The sequence below is a fragment of the Neopsephotus bourkii genome, unplaced genomic scaffold (genome assembly GCF_033783945.1).
Source record: "Neopsephotus bourkii isolate Nb327-2 ecotype Australia unplaced genomic scaffold, CSIRO-AGI_Nbou_v1 NB_716, whole genome shotgun sequence".
NCBI classification, from domain to species: domain Eukaryota; kingdom Metazoa; phylum Chordata; class Aves; order Psittaciformes; family Psittacidae; genus Neopsephotus; species Neopsephotus bourkii.
In genome coordinates, this window is record NW_026901215.1 from 1114653 (window position 1) to 1135418 (window position 20766).

At 57.6% G+C, this 20766-nt stretch overlaps 4 protein-coding genes across 5 annotated transcripts in view; 1 reads left to right on the plus strand and 3 right to left on the minus strand.

Moving 5' to 3' along the window:
- IK (IK cytokine) overlaps window positions 1–11963 on the minus strand; it is a 90250-nt gene extending 78287 nt beyond the window's left edge. Inside the window, exons 1-20 of one of the 2 annotated variants that reach the window (XR_009725502.1) lie at window positions 11872–11902; window positions 11194–11260; window positions 10885–10977; window positions 10376–10435; window positions 9671–9838; window positions 9473–9587; window positions 9179–9249; window positions 8907–8953; window positions 8503–8666; window positions 8291–8399; window positions 7770–7809; window positions 7143–7362; window positions 6770–6788; window positions 6199–6279; window positions 5877–5955; window positions 5316–5373; window positions 5026–5114; window positions 4631–4739; window positions 3950–3984; window positions 3559–3701 (exon numbers count right to left, since the gene is read on the minus strand). Coding sequence is in view for 1 of the 2 variants with exons in the window: in XM_061354004.1 (XP_061209988.1) it covers window positions 3674–3701; window positions 3950–3984; window positions 4631–4739; window positions 5026–5114; window positions 5316–5373; window positions 5877–5955; window positions 6199–6279; window positions 6770–6788; window positions 7143–7362; window positions 7770–7809; window positions 8291–8399; window positions 8503–8666; window positions 8907–8953; window positions 9179–9249; window positions 9473–9587; window positions 9671–9838; window positions 10376–10435; window positions 10885–10977; window positions 11194–11260; window positions 11872–11887 (1668 nt within the window). In the remaining variant the exon portion in view is untranslated. Of the gene's footprint in view, window positions 1–3443; window positions 3702–3949; window positions 3985–4630; window positions 4740–5025; window positions 5115–5315; window positions 5374–5876; window positions 5956–6198; window positions 6280–6769; window positions 6789–7142; window positions 7363–7769; window positions 7810–8290; window positions 8400–8502; window positions 8667–8906; window positions 8954–9178; window positions 9250–9472; window positions 9588–9670; window positions 9839–10375; window positions 10436–10884; window positions 10978–11193; window positions 11261–11871 lie in introns of those variants that run through there. The other variant, XM_061354004.1, reaches the window with a different exon arrangement.
- Window positions 101–2579, minus strand: WDR55 (WD repeat domain 55). Its single transcript, XM_061354007.1, has 8 exons — window positions 2539–2579; window positions 2314–2456; window positions 2121–2221; window positions 1958–2045; window positions 1645–1824; window positions 1128–1227; window positions 541–710; window positions 101–437 (listed from the first exon to the last, which is right to left on the minus strand). The coding sequence occupies exons 1-8, from the start codon at window positions 2554–2556 to the stop codon at window positions 116–118; spliced, it is 1122 nt and encodes a 373-aa protein (XP_061209991.1). The 5' UTR covers window positions 2557–2579; the 3' UTR covers window positions 101–115.
- Window positions 11964–11968: 5 nt separating the features above from the next.
- NDUFA2 (NADH:ubiquinone oxidoreductase subunit A2) lies at window positions 11969–13660 on the plus strand. Its single transcript, XM_061354012.1, has 3 exons — window positions 11969–12127; window positions 12232–12338; window positions 13463–13660. The coding sequence occupies exons 1-3, from the start codon at window positions 12027–12029 to the stop codon at window positions 13552–13554; spliced, it is 300 nt and encodes a 99-aa protein (XP_061209996.1). The 5' UTR covers window positions 11969–12026; the 3' UTR covers window positions 13555–13660.
- Window positions 13584–20645, minus strand: TMCO6 (transmembrane and coiled-coil domains 6). The gene is made up of 12 exons (XM_061354006.1): window positions 20540–20645; window positions 19728–19852; window positions 19379–19488; window positions 19076–19259; window positions 17334–17438; window positions 17046–17131; window positions 16396–16512; window positions 15668–15779; window positions 15400–15574; window positions 15184–15278; window positions 14850–15017; window positions 13584–14130 (listed from the first exon to the last, which is right to left on the minus strand). The coding sequence occupies exons 1-12, from the start codon at window positions 20622–20624 to the stop codon at window positions 13966–13968; spliced, it is 1527 nt and encodes a 508-aa protein (XP_061209990.1). The 5' UTR covers window positions 20625–20645; the 3' UTR covers window positions 13584–13965.
- Window positions 20646–20766: the final 121 nt, after the last annotated feature.

The following is a 20766-nucleotide window of genomic DNA, read 5'->3' on the forward strand; positions in this document are numbered from 1 at the left end:
AGACCCAGCCCCTCCATCCACCAGGGATCCTCACTCATGAACCCCAGAACCCTTTCACTGGGGGCTGCAGCCACCTCCCCCATGCCTGGAACCCCAACCCTGCGCTCCCATCCCCTCAGTCCCCACCGTCGCTGTCGCTGTCGCTCCCTGGTGCCGCCTCCGGCTCAGGCTCCTCCCGCAGGTCGGCAAAGAAGTCCTCTCCGCTGCCCACCGCCTTCCCGCTGAGCGCCCGCAGGGGCCCCCCTTTCTTCTTCTTCTTGCGGTAATCGTCCACCACCAGCCCGGCCAGCGCAGACACGTCCCAGAACTTCACCTTCTGGTCATGGGCGCAGCTGGCCAGGAGCTGCCCGCCCGGCGCCAGCGCCAGCTGCTCGATGGGCTCCCCGAGGTGCTGCCCCACGCAGCCCAGCACGCGGTTGGGCAGGACGTTCACTGCCCTGCGGATGGGGGGAGCTCTGGGGATCCTGGCCCATCACAGCCTCAGCCCGTGACCGACCGGGGCTGAGATCGTCCCACACCCACCCCACGGACGCCCCTGACCTGATGACTCCGTCCAGGGACCCCACGCACACGATGCTGTCCGTGATGGGGACCATGCAGTCAATGGACTCGGCCCTCAAAGCAAAGCGGTCACTGGCGGCCCCGAAGCCATCCCAGTTGAAGAGGTAAATGGTGCCTTCACTGGAGCCACAGGCCACTTTCTTTCCCCTCTAGGAAAGATGGAGGATGGTGAAGCAGAGGCAGGACAAGAAAGGGCATGGAGAGGGATCTGCAGGAGACCTTACAGCCTTCAAGAGTTAAGGGAACCTACAAAAACCTGGAGGGGGGCTTTGGACAAGGGGAATGGCTTGAACCTGCCAGAGGGGAGACTGAGCTGAGCTCTTAGGCAGAAGCTCTTCCCTGTGAGGGTGCTGAGGCGCTGGCACAGGGTGCCCAGAGAAGCTGTGGCTGCCCCATCCCTGGCAGTGTTCAAGGCCAGGTTGGACACAGGGGCTTGGAGCAAGCTGCTCTAGTGGAAGGTGTCCCTGCCCATGGCAGGGGGCTGGAGCTGGATAAACTATGATCCCTTCCAACACAAACTAGTTGTGAATGTAGGATCCTGCTTCATGGCAGGGCCAAGCACCCACCTTCAGCAGCACCACAGACGTGAGGTCCCCATTCTGCGGCTCTGAGAGTAGCTCAAAGCGACGCCTCTTCACATTGAAGACACCCAGGGTGCCATCACCACTGTGGGAGATGGAAGCAGCATGGGGTGAGCTTGGGAGATGGTGCAGGGCGCTTCCCCCAGCCCTAAGGGAAGAACCTAAGGGACAGCCAAGTGCATTCCTAAGTGGGCTGGGGCAATCCTAAGCACAGGTAGAGGCTGGGCAGGAATAAGACTGAGAGCAGCCCTGAAAAGGACTTGGGGTTGCTGAGTGAGAATAAGCTCCCTATGACCCAGCTTCAGTGTGTGCTTGAGCCCAGACACCCCCCCCTCCATCATGCTGGGCTGCACCCCCAGAGCATGAGCAGCAGCTCAGGGAGGGGTTCTCTCCCTCTGCAGGGGGTTGGAACTGGATGAACTTTAAGGCCCCTTCTAACCCAAACCATGCTGTGAGTCTTTGACCTGTGTGGGTATGTGGGAGCCCGCAGAGCCACGAGTACCTGGCAGTGAGGAGGAGCTTCCCGTTACCATCCACAGCCATGGCGCTGATGTACTCCTCCTGCTCCCGGGCCTCCAAGATTGCATCCCCCTTGCGCAGGTCCCACACCTTCAGCGCCCCGTTGTCATCGCCCGTGGCAAAGACGTTGGTATCGATGGGCAGGACGCAGTTGAGGGCCGAGCTGCAGAGACCCCGGCCCCATGGCAGCACAGTCACACTCACATCGCTGATGATGCTCCAGCCTCTGCCTGCGCGGCCCTGGCAGAGGATGGAAGGGGACATCGCTGGCTAGAGCCTCACCCCCCCGGACCTACCTGTGTGCCTTGGGGAAGCGCGTTTCCAGCCGTCCCTCCTCCACCGTCAGGATGTGGATGGACTTGTCCTTGGACACGGTGAAAAGCTCTGGGGAGCTACATCAGCACCCGCAGTCCCGGTGCCCCCCGCACCCCGCTGCCGCCCCGTGTTCCCTGTACTCACTCTGCCCGTCCTGGGAGAAGGCCACGTCCCGGCACGACTTGAGGTGATGCCCCGAGGACCAGAGCTGCCGGTTCTCCCCCTCGGTGCAGGAGTACGAGTACCTGCGGAGCGGGCTGGGCTCAGCGCCGCTGCCCGGCGGTTGCTGCACACGGGACCCCCCCCCACGAACACCGCCGTGGCCCCGCTCACTCACAGGTAGACATCGCCGTCCACGTCCCCCGCCGCCAGCAGCGGCCGGGCCGGGTGCAGGGCGATGGCGTTGGCGGTCGCCTCGAAGCAGATGTCCTCGGGGGTGTCCCGCAGCCGCGGCTCCCTCTCCGCGGGCTCCGCGCTCTCCTGGGGGGCACAGAGCGGGGCGGTGGGGCCGGGGCTGCTGGCGCCTGTGGCGCCGGGGCCGCGCAGCCCCACGCGTGCTCACCTCTGCCGGTTCCGCCATGGCGGCCGGGGGAGGGCGGGACTCGTTAGCATAGCCCCGCCCCTTCATTTGCATGACACCGCCCATCCGCCGCCGCAGGGCGCCCTCTCGTGGAGCTGCTTGAACACTGCCAGGGATGGGGCAGCCACAGCTTCTCTGGGCACCCTGTGCCAGCGCCTCAGCACCCTCACAGGGAAGAGCTTCTGCCTAAGAGCTCAGCTCAGTCTCCCCTCTGGCAGGTTCAAGCCATTCCCCTTGTCCTGTCCCTACAGGCCCTTGTCCAAGGCCCCTCTCCAGCTTTCTTGGAGCCCCTTTAGGCACTGGAGCTGCTCTAAGGTCTCTCCAGAGCTTTCTCTTGTTAAGGCACCACAGAGGAGCACCATGGCCGCCTCCTTCTGCATCCCAGGGAACAAGAACAGTGACGGGTGTTACTTCAGCCCCTCTCAAGGCCTGGGGCTGGTGGGGCACACCGAGATCCTGTTCAGGGCCCCAGTGCAGCCAGGGACCACCAGCAGTGTCCCTATCCTCTCCATGGTCCCTGCTGACCCTGCTTTGCATAGTGCTCACCCCATCACACCCACCCTGCCACTGATCAGAGCAATCATCGCTCCTGTGCTAGACGCAGCACATCAGCACAGAGCTTGGACAGTGGAAGCAATACAGATGCTCTGCTTTGGGCCATTCCTCTTGCTCCACCTCATGCAAGGGTTCCCTTTCTTCTCCATACACTTACAGAGAGGTTCCTCATCTTGAATTTGCTCCCCCAAAGCAGTTTAGGTACTGATTTCATCCAGGGATATCCCCAAAATACTGACCTAGAGCTCAGGCCATGAGAGCCAGCAGGGCTGGGTGGATGCAATAAGGGAGCCCAGGCCCTGTCTCTCTGCCCACACAAACAGCTACTCACACAAAGTTAATGTACTTTTATTACATCTACAAACAACATTTACACACCACGGGGCTGTAGCAGACACTGGAGGGAAGAGCCTCTGCTCACCCCAAAGCACAAGGCTGTGGGGACACATGCTGCCCAGCCCAGAAAGTAGAGGATATGGGGGACAAGGACAGTACACCAACAAGCTCAGGGTCACCCAGCAGGCTCGGGTTCCAGGAGCTGGAGGAGAAGATACTGGAGACATCAGTACTTGGGACGTTTCACCTCAACCCTGGAAGAGACAGAGGGGCAGGATGGTGGTGAGGATGCAGGGCAGAGAATCCATCACACTCCCTTGCCCAGGTCCTGTTAAGCTGAGCAGAGCAGCAACACACTGAAGGGACTGAATGTTCTCCACTCTCCTTTCAGCCCCACTGGGGCGGTCTCTGCTCCCCACAGCCCCTGGGTGAGGTGTCAGGAGCCAGTCAAGCCCCAGCACTGCCCTAAGCTAAGAGCAGAGACGACTCTACTAGAACTTACCCATCAGCCTCCAGCTTCTTCCTCTTCTCAATGATCTGCAGAGAAAGCACAAAGTCCCATTACCCTCAGGATTCTGGCTGCCCACAGCCACAGCAGAGGGGTTGAAGGGTGCAAGATACACCCAAGGACAGCTGTCGCCAGGCCAGAGCAAACTGAGGTGAGCTGAAATTGTCTGCAAGCTGCCCAAAGTCTGGAGAATCTGGGCCTGTTCCCCCCTTTGCTCCATTTTGGCCACCAAAGACCCTTTGTTCTCACCTTCTTCATGCCCATCCCACGGTGCTAGGGTGCTCATGGCCAGCTCGCACTGCCAGCACAGCCTCCAGCTTTGCTGGTTAGGAAGTGGAGCCACTAAGCATGCTTTGTCCCATCCAAGCCCCTTTGGATGGTTCCAGGCTGCCAGTTTTAGACATGTTCATCTACTGTAGAGCCCAGAGCAAAAAGCCCCAGCTGGGACTGCTCCCAGGGCAAGAGCTGCAAATGCAGCTCCAGCTGCCTCTGCAGTGCTGGAGCCCCAGATCTTTGCCCAGTGCTCTTGCAAGGAGCAAATCCAGCTTCTAGAGAGCCAGCCCTGCTGCATGCACCCACACACACACCAGCACAGGGGCTGAGGAGCTGTGACCAGGGCAGCTGAGGTGGGAGCTCATGGTCTGACCCGATGACAGCCCAGCACCAGGCACCCACCGCACTGATCTTCTTCCACTGCCGGTCCAGCTCTGCCTTGTCATTTGTCTCCTTAAAGCGACGGGTCTTGCGTCCCTCAGACATCTTGATCCCATACTGGAATGCTGCCCTGGGGAAGGAGCAAGAGAGAGCTCAGTATCTCTAGGGGATCCACAGCCTGCCCCAGCCTTGAGCCTGTACCTCAGCACTGGCTTGGACCCCTAAAAGCAGCCACTTGGGCAGGAGGCCTCAAGAGCGATCCTAAGAGCAAAGAGAAGCCACCAGGCCCCAGGCTCCACAGCTCCTCCCTAGGGAACCCACTTCTTGTGTTTCAGCCCCCCCGGACCCAGGTTTGGCCACCACAGCCACCCCCCAGCCAGAATCCTTGCTCAGCCCTTCCCAAGGGCTGCACTCACTTGGGCAGAGCCTCTTTGTTGTTCATGTATTCACTGTACTCCTCCTGGGTGTCGAAGTCCCAGCGGCCCAGGGGTCCTTTCTTGTTACCCTGCAGAGAAAGAGACTCAAGAGCAACTCCTGAGCTGCAAACTGGGATGCCAGATCCCACCCAGGCACACACAGCAAATCAGCAAACCCCAAACACACCAAACATCCAGCCCCAGGGCATTCAGCCCCTCCACACACGCCTGCTTTTCTCTCCAGTGGGATCCGGCATGGATGCTCAGTTCACTGCCTGGTCCCAACATACCTGATCCATTTTGCTGTAGTCCACCTCTTCATCACTGTCCACAGCCATATCATCCATTCTATAAAACAGCAAAGCAAGCAAAAGGCTTAGAGTGGGTCCATGGGTCACAGATAAGAACCTTGAAGCCAGGTCTGTCATGGCCTCAGTTCCTGGACTAGAGGGAAGTTCCTCAGCTGCAAGCCCTGCAGCTGAGCTGGACCACAGAGCATCCAAGACTGCAAATGCTCCTAAGGTGACACTGCAGGCTGAAAGCTGTTCCTCTTTTGTGGCCAGAGCTCAATGAGCACGTGAGTGACCAGGGAACCAAGCAGACCCCCAACCACCTCAGCCTTTCCCAGCAGCAAACTCCAGGCAGCCACTTACAGCAGAGACCAGATACGAAAAACCCACTTCTGCCAGAACCAAAGATATGAGGATCATTTTAACTAGGTTGCAACCCTATACAAAGCCAGACCTCCTCCCAGCACGCAGTGGGGCTGATGTTGAAGGTCTTGTTGCCAGAGAACAGCAGCCCCTCAGCATCCCCTGCTCCCAACCCCCAGTCTCCTGCTGCTCCCTTACGTGGCAGGGTAGCACTCGGCGTAGCTGTTGGACATGCCGAAGAAGTCCCCCAACTGCTTCTTGTCTTCTGGCTTCTTCAATGTGACAACAGTCAAGGAAAGCACCATCAGGAAGCCTTACAGCTGCAGGCTGAGCACAGACAGCACAACAGCCACATCCTGCCCCAACAGAACCAAACCGGAGGCTGCAGAGCTTGTATTTGGCACATGAGCAGTAAGGTTTGGGTGGCATTTCTCTGCTACAGGAAGAAGAGCCTCCCTAAGAGGAAGAAGAGCCACGCAGCTATGCTCAGGCAAGGCCAGACTGGCAGACAGTAAAGGATATGTCTCTGCTCCTTCCCAGCCAGTGGCTCCAGCAAACTTCTCATTGATGGACTTGATGAGCTCCTTGGCTGAGCCGGGTCCTGAGTAGAGAGAGCAGCAGGCTGAGTTCTGGGGAGAAACAGCTCACCACAACACACATGGGGCTGGGCAGAGCCCACTTCAGCACAACAAACTCTTTGGGATGGGTAACAGGCAGGACAGGCTGCATAGGAGGTAGAGAAGCCAGGAGAACAGTGAGGAGCAGCAGATCAGTCTGAGCACAGACAAGCATGGGCTGGTCCAGGGACACCCCAAATCCTCCTCAGCTTGCAGCCAGAAGAGGGTTGTTTGAGCTGGTCTGCTGCCAGGGAAGGATCTGCACAGGCCCTCAACCCAGGGTGTCATGCAGCAGCGTGCAGGCACAAGACTCTTCACCCCAAAACCCTCACTGCAGACAATCCCCTCCACCACAGCCATCTCTGGGAGAAAAGGGGGCTCCGGCAGCCCAGGGAGCCAAGCAGAAACCCGCAACCCCAGATGGCCTCACTCAACCATCCAGCCTCATTCAAGCACCCACACCACTTGACTCACCTTTGTCGATGTCTGTGGGCTGCAAAGAAAAGGGAGAGATACATGTCACCCGGGCCCGTGAAAGCAGGCAAGAGACAGCATTGCGTGACTTGGGAACTCTGCTTTAGGACTCTCTGTGGCAAGCACACAGACCTGAACCATGAAAGCTCCACGCTTGTGCGAGTCCTGCCTTACTGAAGGAGAGGACAAGCACCCAGCCACCCAGCAGCCCGTGACTGGACAGACAGAGCTCAGCAGGAGCTGAACACTGGCACATGTGGGAGCATGACCAGAGGCACCCAAAGCCACCAGTGACCCCACCAACCCCACGGCTGCACTGTCCAGAGCACAGGGTTCAGGTGGGACAGTCCAGGCTTCCCGAGCAGAGGCTCACCTCATCATCAGCCTTGGGCTTCTCAAAGTAGCTGTGCCTCTTCTTTTCCTCCTCCCGCTCCCGGTCGCGGTCCCGCTCGCGCTCCCGGTCCCTGTCCCGTTCTCGATCCCTGTCCCGCTCCCGGTCCCTGTCCCGTTCTCTCTCACGGTACCTCTCCCGGTCCTTCTCCCGGGGCATCTTTGCAGTGGAGGGCACGTAATCCCCAATGTCTTCAAAGATGCTGGAAGTGGGAAAGAATGTCCATTATGGGTGCTGCAAGACAGGAAGCCACAACCGCCTCCCTTTGAACTGGAGCCTAATAATGGAGCTGTTGCATCAACACCAAGAGCTGAGGACATCCACTAGAACTGGCTTCTATATTTGTCACAGGCATCACTGCGTTTCTGCTCTCTTCTGCTGCCTGGATCTGCTTCTTGTGGTCCAGGACAACAGAAAGCCCTTGCCTGCCTCAAGCCTGAAACCATTAAACAGAGCTTGCCTCCAGCCTTGTCCTACCAACTGCAGGTCTGAATAAGCAGCTCGCTCTACAGACACTAAACCCAGCCCTCTCCAGATGTTGTGTGTCAGAAAGACATTCCTTAAGGCAGAGAGCTATGACCCCACAGCCTGGGACAGGGAGGCACTTACTTCATATCAGCTTCAGGGGGCTTCTTCTCATCCAGCTTCCCTGCAAGGACACAACAGCAACGAGAGACACATCATGCACTCTGCCACCTGTACTGCTTCCCTGTCCCCAGTCTGGTTCCAAGCCCCAAGAGTGGCAGGCCTGGAGGATGTCCTGACTTCCTCTTCAGTTACCACAGCATATCTGGCCCCTTCAGGAAACCATTCTGTCCTTCCCCAAAGCAGGGGACACTTCCCTAAGGAACTCAGGGTCTTAACCAGGTCTGAACTTAAGGTCTTAACTTCCTGGTCTTAACCAGGAAGAGCAGAGCAGCACAAGACACCCTCACAGCTATAATGTCCCAGCTGCACAGAGCAGCCTGCCTTCAGGACATCTGAAGCGCATGGGAAGCCTTAGGAAATCTCTGTCATCTGAATCCATCACCACAAGGCACAGAAGAAGGCAGCAAACCAAAGCACACCTCATTCTTTTGGGATATGCTTCAAGCATTAAGTCCTGCTACTTGGTTCCCCTCAGCTCCTACCTTTGTCTTTCTTCTTGAGCTTCTTGTTGCGGGTCCCTTGCCTGAGATAGGAGAGGATCTGCGTCAGTTTGCTGATGACGATGTCATTGGTGGTCAGCGTGGTCTGTGCCTGAAAGAGAAATCCCCAAGGATGAATCTGACTCCCTTGAGAGAGAACCCTTCCTGGCAAGACCTGCTCAGGCCAATTCAGACCCGGGATGCTAGCTAGGTACCTCCATGGTGGGACAGTCAGCCTTGCTGCGGATCAGCGTGGTGGGGATATCGGTGTCTGCATACTCATCATCCAGATCAACCACATAGGCCATCCTGCCCGGCAGGAACAGCTCATTCCGCTCATAGGCCTTGTTCTTGAACAGAATGCGGTAGATGTTGCGACCTGAGGGAGAGGGAAAGGTGTGAGAGAGCAATGGACAAGCCCATAATGATGCATATTTAGTTTATCAGAAATAGGAGAATCACCTCTTAAGAGACACGTTTCCTCCAGCCCTCAAATTCAGGACATCTGCACCTCAAGCCTTTCCCCCTCCAGTGACTAAAGGTTTTCATTCACCCTCCAGCATTTCTCCCACATTCACGCACCACAAAGTGAGGAACAGCCACATCCACCCAGTCTTACCCAGCCGGGTCTTGAACTCAATTTTATTCTCAGGATCTTCATCTTTCCTGAACAGATGCAGCAAAGAAACAAACAATCATTATGCTAAGCACATCTCTGCATCCTCCTCTCCAGGAGGCAGCTGCACTCAGGAGTTCAAATCCTCCTCTCCAGGAGGCAGCTGCACTCAGGAGTTCAAATCCTCCTCTCCAGGAGGCAGCTGCACTCAGGAGTTCAAATCCTCCTCTCCAGGAGGCAGCTGCACTCAGGAGTTCAAATCCTCAACCACTCACTTAGTTTCTTTCTGGGGCTTCTCCATCATTTCCTCCTCTTCCTTCTCCTTGCTGGCAATCTCAGCCCGTACCTGGCCACAAATAAATCCACATATTACAGACCAATCCACGCCTCTGCTGCCCATCAGAACCAGTAAACCCAACCCTTCCACTAGCTCCCCAACCCTTCAGAGATCGTTCTCAGAAAGACAAATCCACACTGGCAAGATGGAAGCCCCTGGAAGTGGCAGCTACTGCCCTCTGCCCATGGGAGCGGGCAGGGCAGAGCAGCAGCACAGTGGTCTCTGTGCTCACCTTCTGCAAGAGCGCAAAGTCCAGACCCTTCACCAAGTGGGTGTGCTCCATGTCACCACCCAAGAACTTGGATTCCTGGATCAACTGTCTTCTCTTCTCTGCAGCAGATTTATCCCTGTGTGACACAGATTGAGCCAGTTACGAGACCAGCCCCACTGGAGCAACGGCAAGACAAGACCATGCCACAGGCTCACGTACGCCTCTGCCGTTGGGCCCACAGCCCTGTAGTTGGCAGTTGTGCTGATCAGCTCTGTCTCCTCGTAGTCCTTGTTCACACCATCCCTCCTCTCCTTGGCTCGATCCCTGTACTTCTCAGCCAGCTCCCTCTCGCGCTCGATCTCCTGCTGGCGCAGCTTGGCATAATAGCTGGGTTGGACAAAGAGCTCAGGGTTAGAGACACAGTCACACTTTTGATGCACCCATCAGGTAACAGCCCCTGAGGCCCCACACATGCTTGTCCTACTCCCAAGCCCTTCCCCCAAAACCTTCCTAAAGCACTGAGACACAATACACCTGGAAAACACCAGACAAGATGAAACTGCTGTACTGAGCCTAACTGACGAGGAACACAGTCTTTCCTTCCAAAGGGAAGGGGTTAAAGCAGTCCAGCTGTACAGGTGTGTCCCAGAACCACTGCCACCAGTGCAGATGTCCTGCCACACACCTGTAGAGCCTCTTGTGCTTCTTACAGATATACCCACCCTGCTGCTGCATCCCACATCTGCTCCCACAGGCAGTGACAGACACTGAGTCTGAGCGATTCTCACTCTGCCCGGCTCCAAACCCCAAAATAACCCAGGCTACTCAGGGTCCTCTTTGGTAGCCCAAGAGCTCAGAAGCTGCTCCCATGGGAGGGATGTGATGTGTAAAGACAATCCCTGATGAACTGCTTTCCCCATTTACCTTTTCTTCTTCCTCCTGCGAGCAGCAGGGTCTTCATCTTCGTTGTACTCCCGGGGCATCCTGCAAAAGGGTGAGATCACAGATACAGTCTGCAGAGTCCAACCCATGCAGCTACACAGCAGTCCCTAGGACACAGCAGAGCACCAAGATGCTCAAAGATGGGAACAATCCAGTTCCAAGCCTCTCCAGTTCCACTCTGTCAGCAGGGAGAGGAAAGGAAAAAACCGATTTTCACCAAACAAAACCTAAATCTGCCTCCTGCATAAAGCATCTTAACAGCTATACAAGACTCCTCTGTTATTTACAGCAGTCCTGACCCTCCTGTTTCTCCACTTAACACATTTACAGCTTGCATGGATCCAAGCACTGAGCAAGGGTGAGGTCTGCTCCTCAGATTCACCATCAAAAGTCCCTTTAGATAGTTCACTGCAGAGCGCAGGGGGGAAGAGGGACAGGCTGGGATGGAGCCCAGGGGAAAGCTTTGTCCTGTGAACCAGAGTCCTACTCACTCATGGTGGCGAGATTTGGACGGTGGCGCAGATGTAGGCGCAGCCCGCGGGGTCATGAGCAGCTTTCTGAAGTCTTCATTGGTCAGCTTGGACCTGCAAGAAGCAGAGGACACAGAAACCATGATCCCCCAGTGAGTTCTGACAGCCTCCGAGGAGGCAGAGGGTTTGTGATGGGGTCGGACGCGGGTCCCATGGAGGGAGCCCGAAGGCTGCACTGCAGCAGTCACTCCAGCCTCTAGACCAGGCAATCAGGCTCAGGCCCCACAGCCCTGGTCCATTCCCACCCCAGTGCCCCAGCGCTGGACTCACTGGTGGAAGGAGTGCGAGTCGTCCACATCGTGGCCATCAGGGGCCAGGGGGTTGGAGAACGGTTCATCTGGAGAACAGGAGGAAAGGGAGTGCTCAGAGCCTGCCTGATGGATGCACCCCCTCCAGCTCTCCCAGCCCGATCCCTGCTCGGGAACAGGGAAGGAAGCACCATTCACCCCCCCACACCCCCCCAGCAGTGCTTTGCCAAGCCTAGGCCACTGACACGCTGGGGTGGCCTCACCAGGGTGCATGGAGACTGGTTTGTGTTGGAAAGGGCCTTAAAGCTCATCCAGTTCCAATCCTTGCCACGGGCAGGGACACCTTCCACTGGAGCAGCTTGCTCCGAGCCCCTGTGTCCAACCTGACTTTGAACACTGTCAGGTTACCCCGAAACGCCCCCTCGCGTCCCCGCACCCCGGGAGCTCCGCTCCCTCCAGCTCCTGCGCTGCCACCGCTCCCGTTCCCCAGCAGCGCTGCTCCTCCCACCAGGCCCGTGAACGGGGTTCCTCCGTTTCCCAGAGCCCCAAGCCTAGGGCCGGCCTACACCGCCCCGCCCCGAGCCAGGCCAGGCCGCTCCGCACTCCAGGAGTGCCGCTGCCGCCACCTCCCTCCCCCGCCCGGGTGTCTCGGGTGCCCCGGGGCCCCGCAGTGCCCGCCCGCCCCCCGGTCCCCGCTCACTGTCGCGCTCCGGCATCGTGCCCCGAGCCTGATCCCCGCTGCCCTCCGCGGCCCCTCGACACCTCCGCTCCCCTTCCCAGCAGCCCCGCGGCGGGCGCTGCCATTGGCCGGCACCGAGGCCACGCCCCCGTGTTGTGGTGGGGAGCGCAGGGAAGATGGCGGCGGCCGTGAGGGGCATCGGGAGCGGGTTGGGTCGCGGCCTGCGGGAGCTGCGCTTCCACCTCTGCCAGCGCTCCGCGGGCAGCCGCGGCGTCAGGTGAGCTGGGGACCGGGGGGTAGAACCCGGGCTGGAGCCGCCGCGCACGGGCGCTGGGGGGTGAGCAGCCCAGGGACCCGGGTTCCTCTGCCCTCCCTTCCCAGAGACTTCATCGAGCAGCACTACGTGACCCTGAAGAAGGCGAACCCCGACTTCCCCATCCTGATCCGCGAGTGCTCCGGGGTGCAGCCGCGGCTCTGGGCGCGCTTCGGTGAGTGGAAGCACGGCCCGGGGCTGTGCGGCCTTAGCGAAGGACACTGCGAGGAGCAAGTAGAGGAGGTGTAGGGACCTCGTGTGGGGCAGGAAAGGGATTTACGGCTCTGGAGGTGCCTTGCAACTCGTGGCTGTGATCTCCTGCTCCTGTAGGACCCTTACACAGTGAAATCATAGAATGGTTTGGATTAGAAGTGACCTTAAAGCACCTCCAGTTCCAACCCCCCTGCCATGGTCAGGGACACCTTCCACTAACCCATGCCACCCAAGGCTCTGTCCACCCTGGCCTTGAACACTGCCAGGGATGGAGCATTCACAACCTCCCTGGGCAACCCATTCCAGTGCTTCACCACCCTAACAGGAAAGAACTTCTTCCTTATATCCAATCCAAACTTCCCCTGTTTAAGTTTGAACCCATTATCCCTTGTCCTATCACTACAGTCCCTGATGAGGAGTTCCTCTCCAGCACCCTTGTAGCCCCCTTCAGATACTGGAAGGTTGCTTGTTCCTGTTTTCATGGCATTATTTGGGAAAGGCCAATGAAGGAGCAGAAAAGCTCCTCTGTGATGGCTTTGTTTCTTAATGCCACCTGGGGTGGAAAAAAGTAAGTTAGAAACTTTCTTTCAAAGAGATGCAATCACTCTTTAGCAAGTTTCCCAGTGTAAGCACACAGGGCCATAGGGCCTCTTGGTGTAGTGCGCCTGTCTCCTGTCTGGATGTGACTTGGAGGAGCACACCCCCCCAGGCAAGGGCTGCTGTAGGAACAACTTGGGTTTCAGCACTGAAGCATTGGGGAGCATCTCTGCGTGAGCAGGCCAGAAGCCACCAGGTTGCTTTGGGATGTGGTACTGGCCTCTGCCCAGCTGCTGTGCAGCAGGAGTTAACAAAAAGGCATGGAAACACATTGGGCTCCATTGGCTTCTCCCCAAGGACAGGCTGGGAGCACAAAGTAGAAGCAGTATTTCACACACAGGGTAACAGATGGGAGAGGTGGGTGTGAAGGGTGGTGATGGGCACCTGGGCTGTGACGCTTGGGAAACTAGGGCAGGGCTTTGGGTTGCCCTTGCAGCAGAGAAGGACCAAGGCACTGCCTCTCCCCCTCACCCTCTGTCTTTCCTGCAGAGTTTGGCAGGGAAAGGAGTGTGCCTCTGAACAACCTGAGTGCGGATGAAGTGGCCAAGGCCCTGGAGACCATTGTGAAGAGCACAGGGTGAAGACAGGCAGTAAACACACACGTGCTGAAACCTGACTGATGATCTTTAATGTAAAACATGTATCTTTTAACTTATCAATCACATAAAAGCAATGTGCTTACCCTGAGCTTCATATGTTGGGTTTTAAAGCCAAAAGGAGACACTGGAGGGATCCAGTGGGGTTTATCCATCACCTCCCTGCATCAGGAGCCTGCTTTGGGTTCCAGCCCAGCTCTGCCCCTGCACCAAGCCCATGGAAAGCACAGGGCATTCTCCTGGTAGCTCTGAGATGGTGACAAGGATGGAAACAGCCTTATCTTGCCAAGGACCAGTGTACCTGTGCAGCCAGCACTGGTGCTTACTGCTGGGGGTCAGACCACTGACCAGTCCTTGGGAAAGCAGGGCATGGTGTGAGCACGGACCTACCCCTCCTCAGAGCACAGGGGGAGGGAAGGAAGGTGGCCTGGGAGAAGATGGACTGCCCAGGGACTGCCCCACCATGTCCAACAGTGCTCGTGCCCGCTCCTGGAGCTCTGGGGTGCTCTGGTGCTGCTCCAGGGCCTGGTGCCCACCTTGTCTGATGAAGTCCGCTGCAGCCTGTGAGAGAGGAGAGGGGTGACAGTTGCAGTGTGCCACTCAAGTAGCTCCACCAGATGACCCTGTCTGCCCAGAGCCACCACTGGGAATGGGGTTGAAGGAACTCCCAGACACTGAAGTCCCAAGTCAGGTGAACCAGTCATGGTGACTGCTGGCTGGGCATGCACAGAGCTTGAAGTAACCACAACTGAATCAAAAGAATCCCCCCCCCATAATAACCTCAAACTGTACAAACAACTTGCCCCAAAAAACAATTGTCAAGACTCACAGACTGGGGTGGAAGGGACCTTAAAGCTCATCCTGTTCCACCCCCCTGCCATGGGCAGGAACACCTTCCACTGGAGCAGCTTGCTCCAAGCCCCTGTGTCCAACCTGGCCTTGAACACTGCCAGGGATGGGGCAGCCACAGCTTCTCTGGGCACCCTGTGCCAGCGCCTCAGCACCCTCATAGTAAAGAGATCTAAATCTGCCCTCTGTCAGTTTAAAGCCATGTCCCTACAGGTCCTTGCACAAAGCCCCTCTCCAGCTTTCTTGTAGGCCCCCTTTGTCAGTGAAAGAAGGCACAGAAGGGTGTAAGCACTTCCACCATCTGCCTCATGCGAGTACCCCACTTCAGGCATGTGTTTGAGTGCTGAGGAGTGGGGGGTAGTGGGGCAATGACAGAATGCATTTAAATCATCATCATCATCCCCATCTCGGTCTTGATTCTGGGCTTTTACCTCTGGACAGTGCAGGAAGAGGAGGTGCAGCAGCTCCAAGCACTGCCCCACAGCCTCGGGGTCGGGCAGTGTAAGGGTGGGCAGCAGCAGGGGCAGGGCCAGCTGCTGGTGCAGCTGCTGGCAGAACACTGGTCCCTTCGCTGCTATATTGCACACAACTGTCAGGACCTAGGTGGAGAAACCATGACAGGAAATGAGCAGTGAATGTGCAGCTTGCTCCAAGCCTTGTCCAGCCTGGCCTTGAACACTGCCAGGGATGGGGCAGCACCGCTTTTGAAAGCTCCTGAAAGCCCAGTGCTTCCCTCCAGACCCAGAGCACAAGGTGAGGTCTTACCAACACAGCAGCCATCTGGGAACAGGGCAGGAGCTGCAGCAGGGCTGGGAGCAGGTCCAGGGAGAGCAGAGCAGAGCAGAAGAAGGGCTCATGTGCTGGGGTGGGCAGGGGAGGAACGTGTCAGCAAAACTGAGGTTCTGAGTGGGTCTCTGCAGACAAGGCTGCCAGCAGTTGAGGTAGGGCCTGGCAGCAGCTCTGGCTCTGTGGGGCGCTCACCTGTGAGGTTGTTCAGCAGCCAGAGACACTCCTGGGCAATGAAGGGGTGCTGCTGGAGGAAGCTCTGGAGGATGAGGAAGATGGCGATGAGCAGGCGCTCATCCTGCACCTGCACTTCACAGCCTGTGTCCTCTGCGAGCAGGTTGCTGAGGCACCGCAGCACCGGGCACACGAGCTGTGACAGTGGGAACACAGAGCCCTTTACCTGACCATATCCCCACAGTGCTGCTGAGAACAGCCAGTGCTCAGTGCCCTGCCCGTGTCTTACCAGCTCCAGGCCCTCAGCAGCATCTGGAGGGGGTTCAGAAGCCAGGTCGAGCAAGACTGAGGTGAGGGCAGGCAAAGCCCCCAGTGACAGCAGAGCTGTGTTGGCTGTTTGGCTGCAAAGGGAGGAGGCAATATGGGTGCTCGTGGTGCTCAGAGAGGGAAAACTGCTGAAGCCCTGCACAATAACAGGGCCTGGGAACTCAGAGCATTCTCCTGAACCACCACAGGGCTTCCTTCTTGTATGAGCAGCAGCCTGTGATTAAGTTTAAAAGCCCATGGAAAACAGAGCCACTGGAGTTACCTGTGTGGGTCTGGAAACAGCCCCAATCCTTCAAGTACCCACACATCCCTTTCTGCTGGGGCTGCTGAAAGAGATGGCACTGGAGCAGCCACACCAAGGCAGAGAGCAGCCAGCCTGGCCAGGTGACACTGGGCAAGCCCCAGAGCATGAGGATTTAGGGAGTGTGGGGGACAACTCCAGCCATGGGGAGATGATTTGCAGGGGTTCAGAGGACTAGAAACAGCCTCCTCATGTTTATCACCTGTTATGACCTTGTAAAGGAACTCCATGATCAGATGGAGTGGGAACGGCCAGGATGGCAGGGAAGTTGCTTTCTCAAGGGGAAGAAGCAAGGGGAGGCAATTCAGGTCCCCTCAGAGGACCCTGAGCCTTTGAGCCTCTCTGGCTGCCCCTGGGGAACGCAAAATGAGGAGAGAAAAGCACTTTACCTACAAATGATGTAGTGCAGACACCATGCAAACTCCACGGCTGCTCCTATCCCAGCCTTGAGGCCCGAGCAAACCAGTTGAAGCATGTGCTGGGGGAGAGCAGAGGCCAGAACCAGGCTGGGGTCAGAACAACAGAGTTAACGGAGGCACAGGCCGGAGCACAAACACAACAGACACCTGACAAGCAGGCACTAGCCCTGGCCACAGGCTCCACAGACAGACCTGGAAGAGACTCCTGCCGAAGGGCTGCAGCCTCAGACACCACTGAGGCCCAGCTCAAGCTCTCCCTGTTCATGGCAGGGCCTGGAGGCTCTCAGGGCACCATGGCTGGAGTCACATTTTTGGCACTGGGGGCTGTCAAGCTGGTCTTGTCCTTTGCAGGAGGAAGACAGCCAGCATTGCCCTGCGAGCCTGCCCTGCTCCACACTGTCCTTTACTGAAATACCAGAGCTGTCTGCTCAGATGAGGCTGAGGGAGAAGAGTCAAGCCCCACACCCTGATCTGCAACAAAACCTCCATCGTTCTGGTAGGGTTCTGCTCTGAACTATTAATATCACTGTGATGGGAAAGGAGTTGTTATCCCAGGCACGCAAATACCACTCTGAGCCCCAGGGCCCATCCTGATGCAGGGTTATGAGGCTGGGACTCACGGAATGATCTCTGTGGGGGCTTCCTTGGCTTGGAGGAGCTGCGAGAGGACGTAGCCCAGACCTTCCAGCACAGCCTCGTGTGGGGACTGCAATCAGAGAGAGCAAAGCTAATTCCACATGACAGAGCCAGAGGATCCCAGCTGCTGAGAGCCAGATACCTCTTTGGAACAGCAAAGCGAGCAGCTGAGCGGCACAGCTTAGTACCTACAGCCAACACCTAAAGACTATGAGGAGAGGGCTATACTGGGGCAGGGCAGGGGAAGAATGTGGCTGAGCTATTTCACCCACCTGGATGCAGGACACCAGCACTGGAATGATGCCCTGAGGCAGAAGCCGCTTCCTCACAGCTTCACTTTCTACTACCAAGTTCCCCAGCGTGTACAAACACAGCTCCTGAAACACACCAAGAGAGCAGGTCACCCATGGCAGGGGTTTGGAACTGGGTGAGTTTTAAGGTCCCTTCCAAACCATTCTGTGATACAATTCTATGATTTCTATGATTCCCCTGAGACCCTTCTAATTCCACAGTATTTCCCTGGAAAGGCTGTCTCTGTGCTACATTAAAATGTGCTTATCACCTTGGGGTTGCTCACCAGCTTGTTCCTTAGTTCACAGAATACAGAATCACAGAATCCCAAGGGTTGGAAGGGACCTCAAGAGATCATCTGGTCCAACCCCCCTGCAAGCGCAGGGTAACCTAGAGTACATCACACAGGAACTTGTCCAGGCGGGCCTTGAATATCTCCAACATAGGAGACTCCACAACCCCCCTGGGCAACCTGTTCCAGTGCTCTGTCACTCTCACAGTAAAGAAGTTCTTCCTGATGTTAACGTGGAACCTTCTATGCTCCAGTTTACACCCATTGCCCCTTGTCCTATCACTGGATATCACTGAAAAAAGCCTAGCTCCATCATCCTGACACCCACCCGTTACATATTTGTAAACACTGATGAGGTCACCCCTCAGTCTCCTCTTCTCCAAGCTGAAGAGACCCAGCTCCTTCAGCCTCTCCTCATAAGGGAGGTGTTCCACTCCCTTAATCATCTTTGTGGCTCTGCACTGGATTCTTTCAAGCAGTTCCCTGTCCTTCTTGAACTGAGGGGCCCAGAACTGGATGCAATATTCCAGATGTGGCCTAACCAAGGCAGAATAGAGGGGGAGGAGAACCTCTCTTGACCTACTAACCACACCCTTTCTAATGCACCCCAGGATGCCATTTGCCTTCTTGGCCACAAGGGCACATTGCTGGCTCATGTTCATCCTCCTATCCACCAGGACCCCCAGGTCCCTTTCCCCTTCGCTACTTTCCAGCAGGTCAGTCTCTGCCTCTCTGAGGAGCAGTGTGCAACACAGGGTGCACTGCTCAGCAGCTGGCAATACAGAGCTATGCCTTTGCCCAGGTCAAACTGCACCACTCAGAGCCACAGGCACTCTGCTCCTCCAACCCGAATTCCTGCTTCTTGCACGCAGGTACCCTGCCAAAGCAGCTGTCCCTGACCCAGCCTGCAGCTCCTCATTCCTTTCACTTTTCCAGCCTCTTTTCAAACACTCAGCTCACTTCCATCTGGTGTTTCTGCTTTACCCAGACACCAGGGTACCTCCTGCCCAGGCCCAGAACCCATGTCTAAGGGAGCCCAACTCCCACACCAGTTCCCAGACAGAGCCTGGAGCTCGAGAGGAGGAACCATTGCAAATGGGGCAAAACATTTGCTCCTGGGCTGCGGCAGGAGGATTTGCCTGGCCTGGATAAGACCTGAGAGCTTTTAGGAGCAGCCTGCAGCTACCTGGAACACAATGAAACCAAACTCCTCTTGGTGTCGGGACAGAGCACAGTGAAGGGGGTCTCCATAGGTTCAAGACTTGGCCAGATGCTGGGCTAGCACTGGGGATAAGGGGAAGGTTGGAGCAGAGACTTCCAGGAGCCCCTTCCTGCCAGCCACGTTAGGCTAATGCTGGCCAAGAGAGGCCAACACCCAACTGCTATCAAAGGGTTATCAGGAGCCAGCGCCCAGGCAAACATGGGTCTTACTGTGAATTCAATGCTGTGTCCAGAGAGGTAGGTGAGGAGGTAGGAGGTCACTGGCAGACATGCCTCAGCCACAGCAGGGTCACTGGAGTGGGACAGCTCGTGGAAGCAGCGGCCTGCCTGCATCTGCACGTCAGCCAGGCTGCTGGTGAAGAGCCCGATGAGCGTCCGGATGCTGCCGTCCAGCCTGGGGGAACACAAAAGGTGCCCTCAGCCACACACCAGCTCACGCACACAGGGACTGGGACAAAGGAACACTCTGGACATGCCCAAGATAACACCATGCAGGGCCAAGACTGGGCTGACCTGACAAACTTCTGTTGAGTCTCCTTGTTCTGCAGAGCCCAGCAAAGGCGGCTGAGAGATCTTTTCCTGTCCTCGGAGCCCTTCTGCACGCTCCTGAGCAGCTCAAGAACCTGTCCCAGGAATGGAAAGACGGATGGGTGAACTCCCAGCAGTGACAGGGTTACGATTTCATCCCATTCATCCTGGGGGCAAAGAAACCCAGGGCAAAAAGAGATGGTCACAAAGAACCTCATTGTATCTCACTGTGGCACTGACTCAGAAAACACTCCCCAGCCCACAGCCACCCGGGCTCCTCTGCATGCCTGGAGGCTGGGAAGACCCCAGGAACCCCCAATATCACGCTCTTCACCTCATTCTCCGAAAGGGGGTCCGGCTCAGTCCCTGCTCCATCCTGTGCCGCCTCCTCTGCTCTGGTGTCCTCCCGCAGCAGCCGCTTGCTCACCAGCTGCTCCTCCCGCCGGGCTTTCCTGAGCGCTGGGATTGAAACAGTCCCTGTCACCACCGGCCCAGGCCAAGGTGCTTCCCCATGCCAGCGAACAGCCTCATTCCTTTCAACAGGGAGACACTGCCAGCTCCTCCAGTGTGAGCCGGGGGGATGTGAGACAGCGGCTGCATTCAGACCCTGCACAGTGCAGGGCTGGGCACTGCTCAGCCTGGGAAGCCATGGCTGGATGGAGCTTGGAGCAAGCTGCTCTAGTGGAGGGTGTCCCTGCCTGTGGCAGGGAATTGGGACTGGATGAGCTTTAAGGTCCATCCCAACCCAAACCAGTCTGGGATTGTACGATTCTAAATGGCACAAAAGCACCAGAGGTGTGCGGAGCAGGGTGGTTTCACATAGGCAGGCTTCAGAAAACCCAAACCGCAGGAGGAAATGGGGAATCCAGGTCACAAACACGTGCGTTTATAAGGAGGCTGTAAGACGCTAAAACGCTCCCCCGAGGGGCAGGGACCCGCAGCCCCCGCCCCCTGTGCACCGCGGGTGCGCGGCCAGGGCTGGGTGTGGGTGCCGCTGTGGGGCAGCGCTGGCGGCCACGGGGGCTCCCACCCTGGGCGGAGGCACAGACCCGCCCGGCCCCGCCGCCCCTGGACCCGGCCCCGGGCCCGTCCCGCCTCGCTGCCGCCTCCCGCACGGGCAGGCCCCGGCCCTGGCCCCATCCGGACCTGCCTCCTGCTCCCGCCGCCGCGCCCGTAGCTCCTCCGCGCCGCGGGTGCAGGACCCGGGCCCGCGCTGCCGCCGGCCCCACATGGCGGCGGCGGGAGGAGGAGGAACCGGAGGCGGAGCGGGGCCGCCAGTGCCGGTCCTGGGCTCCCCCCTCCCGCCTCCCGGAGCGCCAGGGCCGGCCCTTAACGAGGCGCTGCTGGGGCCCCCCGGCACCGGCTGCTGCAGC

Coding starts and splice junctions, on each gene's coding strand:
- WDR55 (XM_061354007.1), bottom strand. Junction 1,825..1,957: donor CGCTTCCCCAAGGCACACAG/GTAGGTCCGGGG, acceptor GGGTCTCTGCAG/CTCGGCCCTCAACTGCGTCC. Junction 438..540: donor TCCCTGGACGGAGTCATCAG/GTCAGGGGCGTC, acceptor CCCCATCCGCAG/GGCAGTGAACGTCCTGCCCA.
- NDUFA2 (XM_061354012.1), top strand. CDS start 12,027: ATGGCGGCGGCCGTGAGGGGCATCGGGAGCGGGTTGGGTCGCGGCCTG. Junction 12,128..12,231: donor GCGGGCAGCCGCGGCGTCAG/GTGAGCTGGGGA, acceptor CTCCCTTCCCAG/AGACTTCATCGAGCAGCACT. Junction 12,339..13,462: donor GCGGCTCTGGGCGCGCTTCG/GTGAGTGGAAGC, acceptor TCTTTCCTGCAG/AGTTTGGCAGGGAAAGGAGT.
- TMCO6 (XM_061354006.1), bottom strand. CDS start 20,624: ATGTGGGGCCGGCGGCAGCGCGGGCCCGGGTCCTGCACCCGCGGCGCG. Junction 15,575..15,667: donor CTGCTGAGGGCCTGGAGCTG/GTAAGACACGGG, acceptor CCACTGTCACAG/CTCGTGTGCCCGGTGCTGCG. Junction 15,279..15,399: donor GCTGCTGAACAACCTCACAG/GTGAGCGCCCCA, acceptor TGCCCACCCCAG/CACATGAGCCCTTCTTCTGC.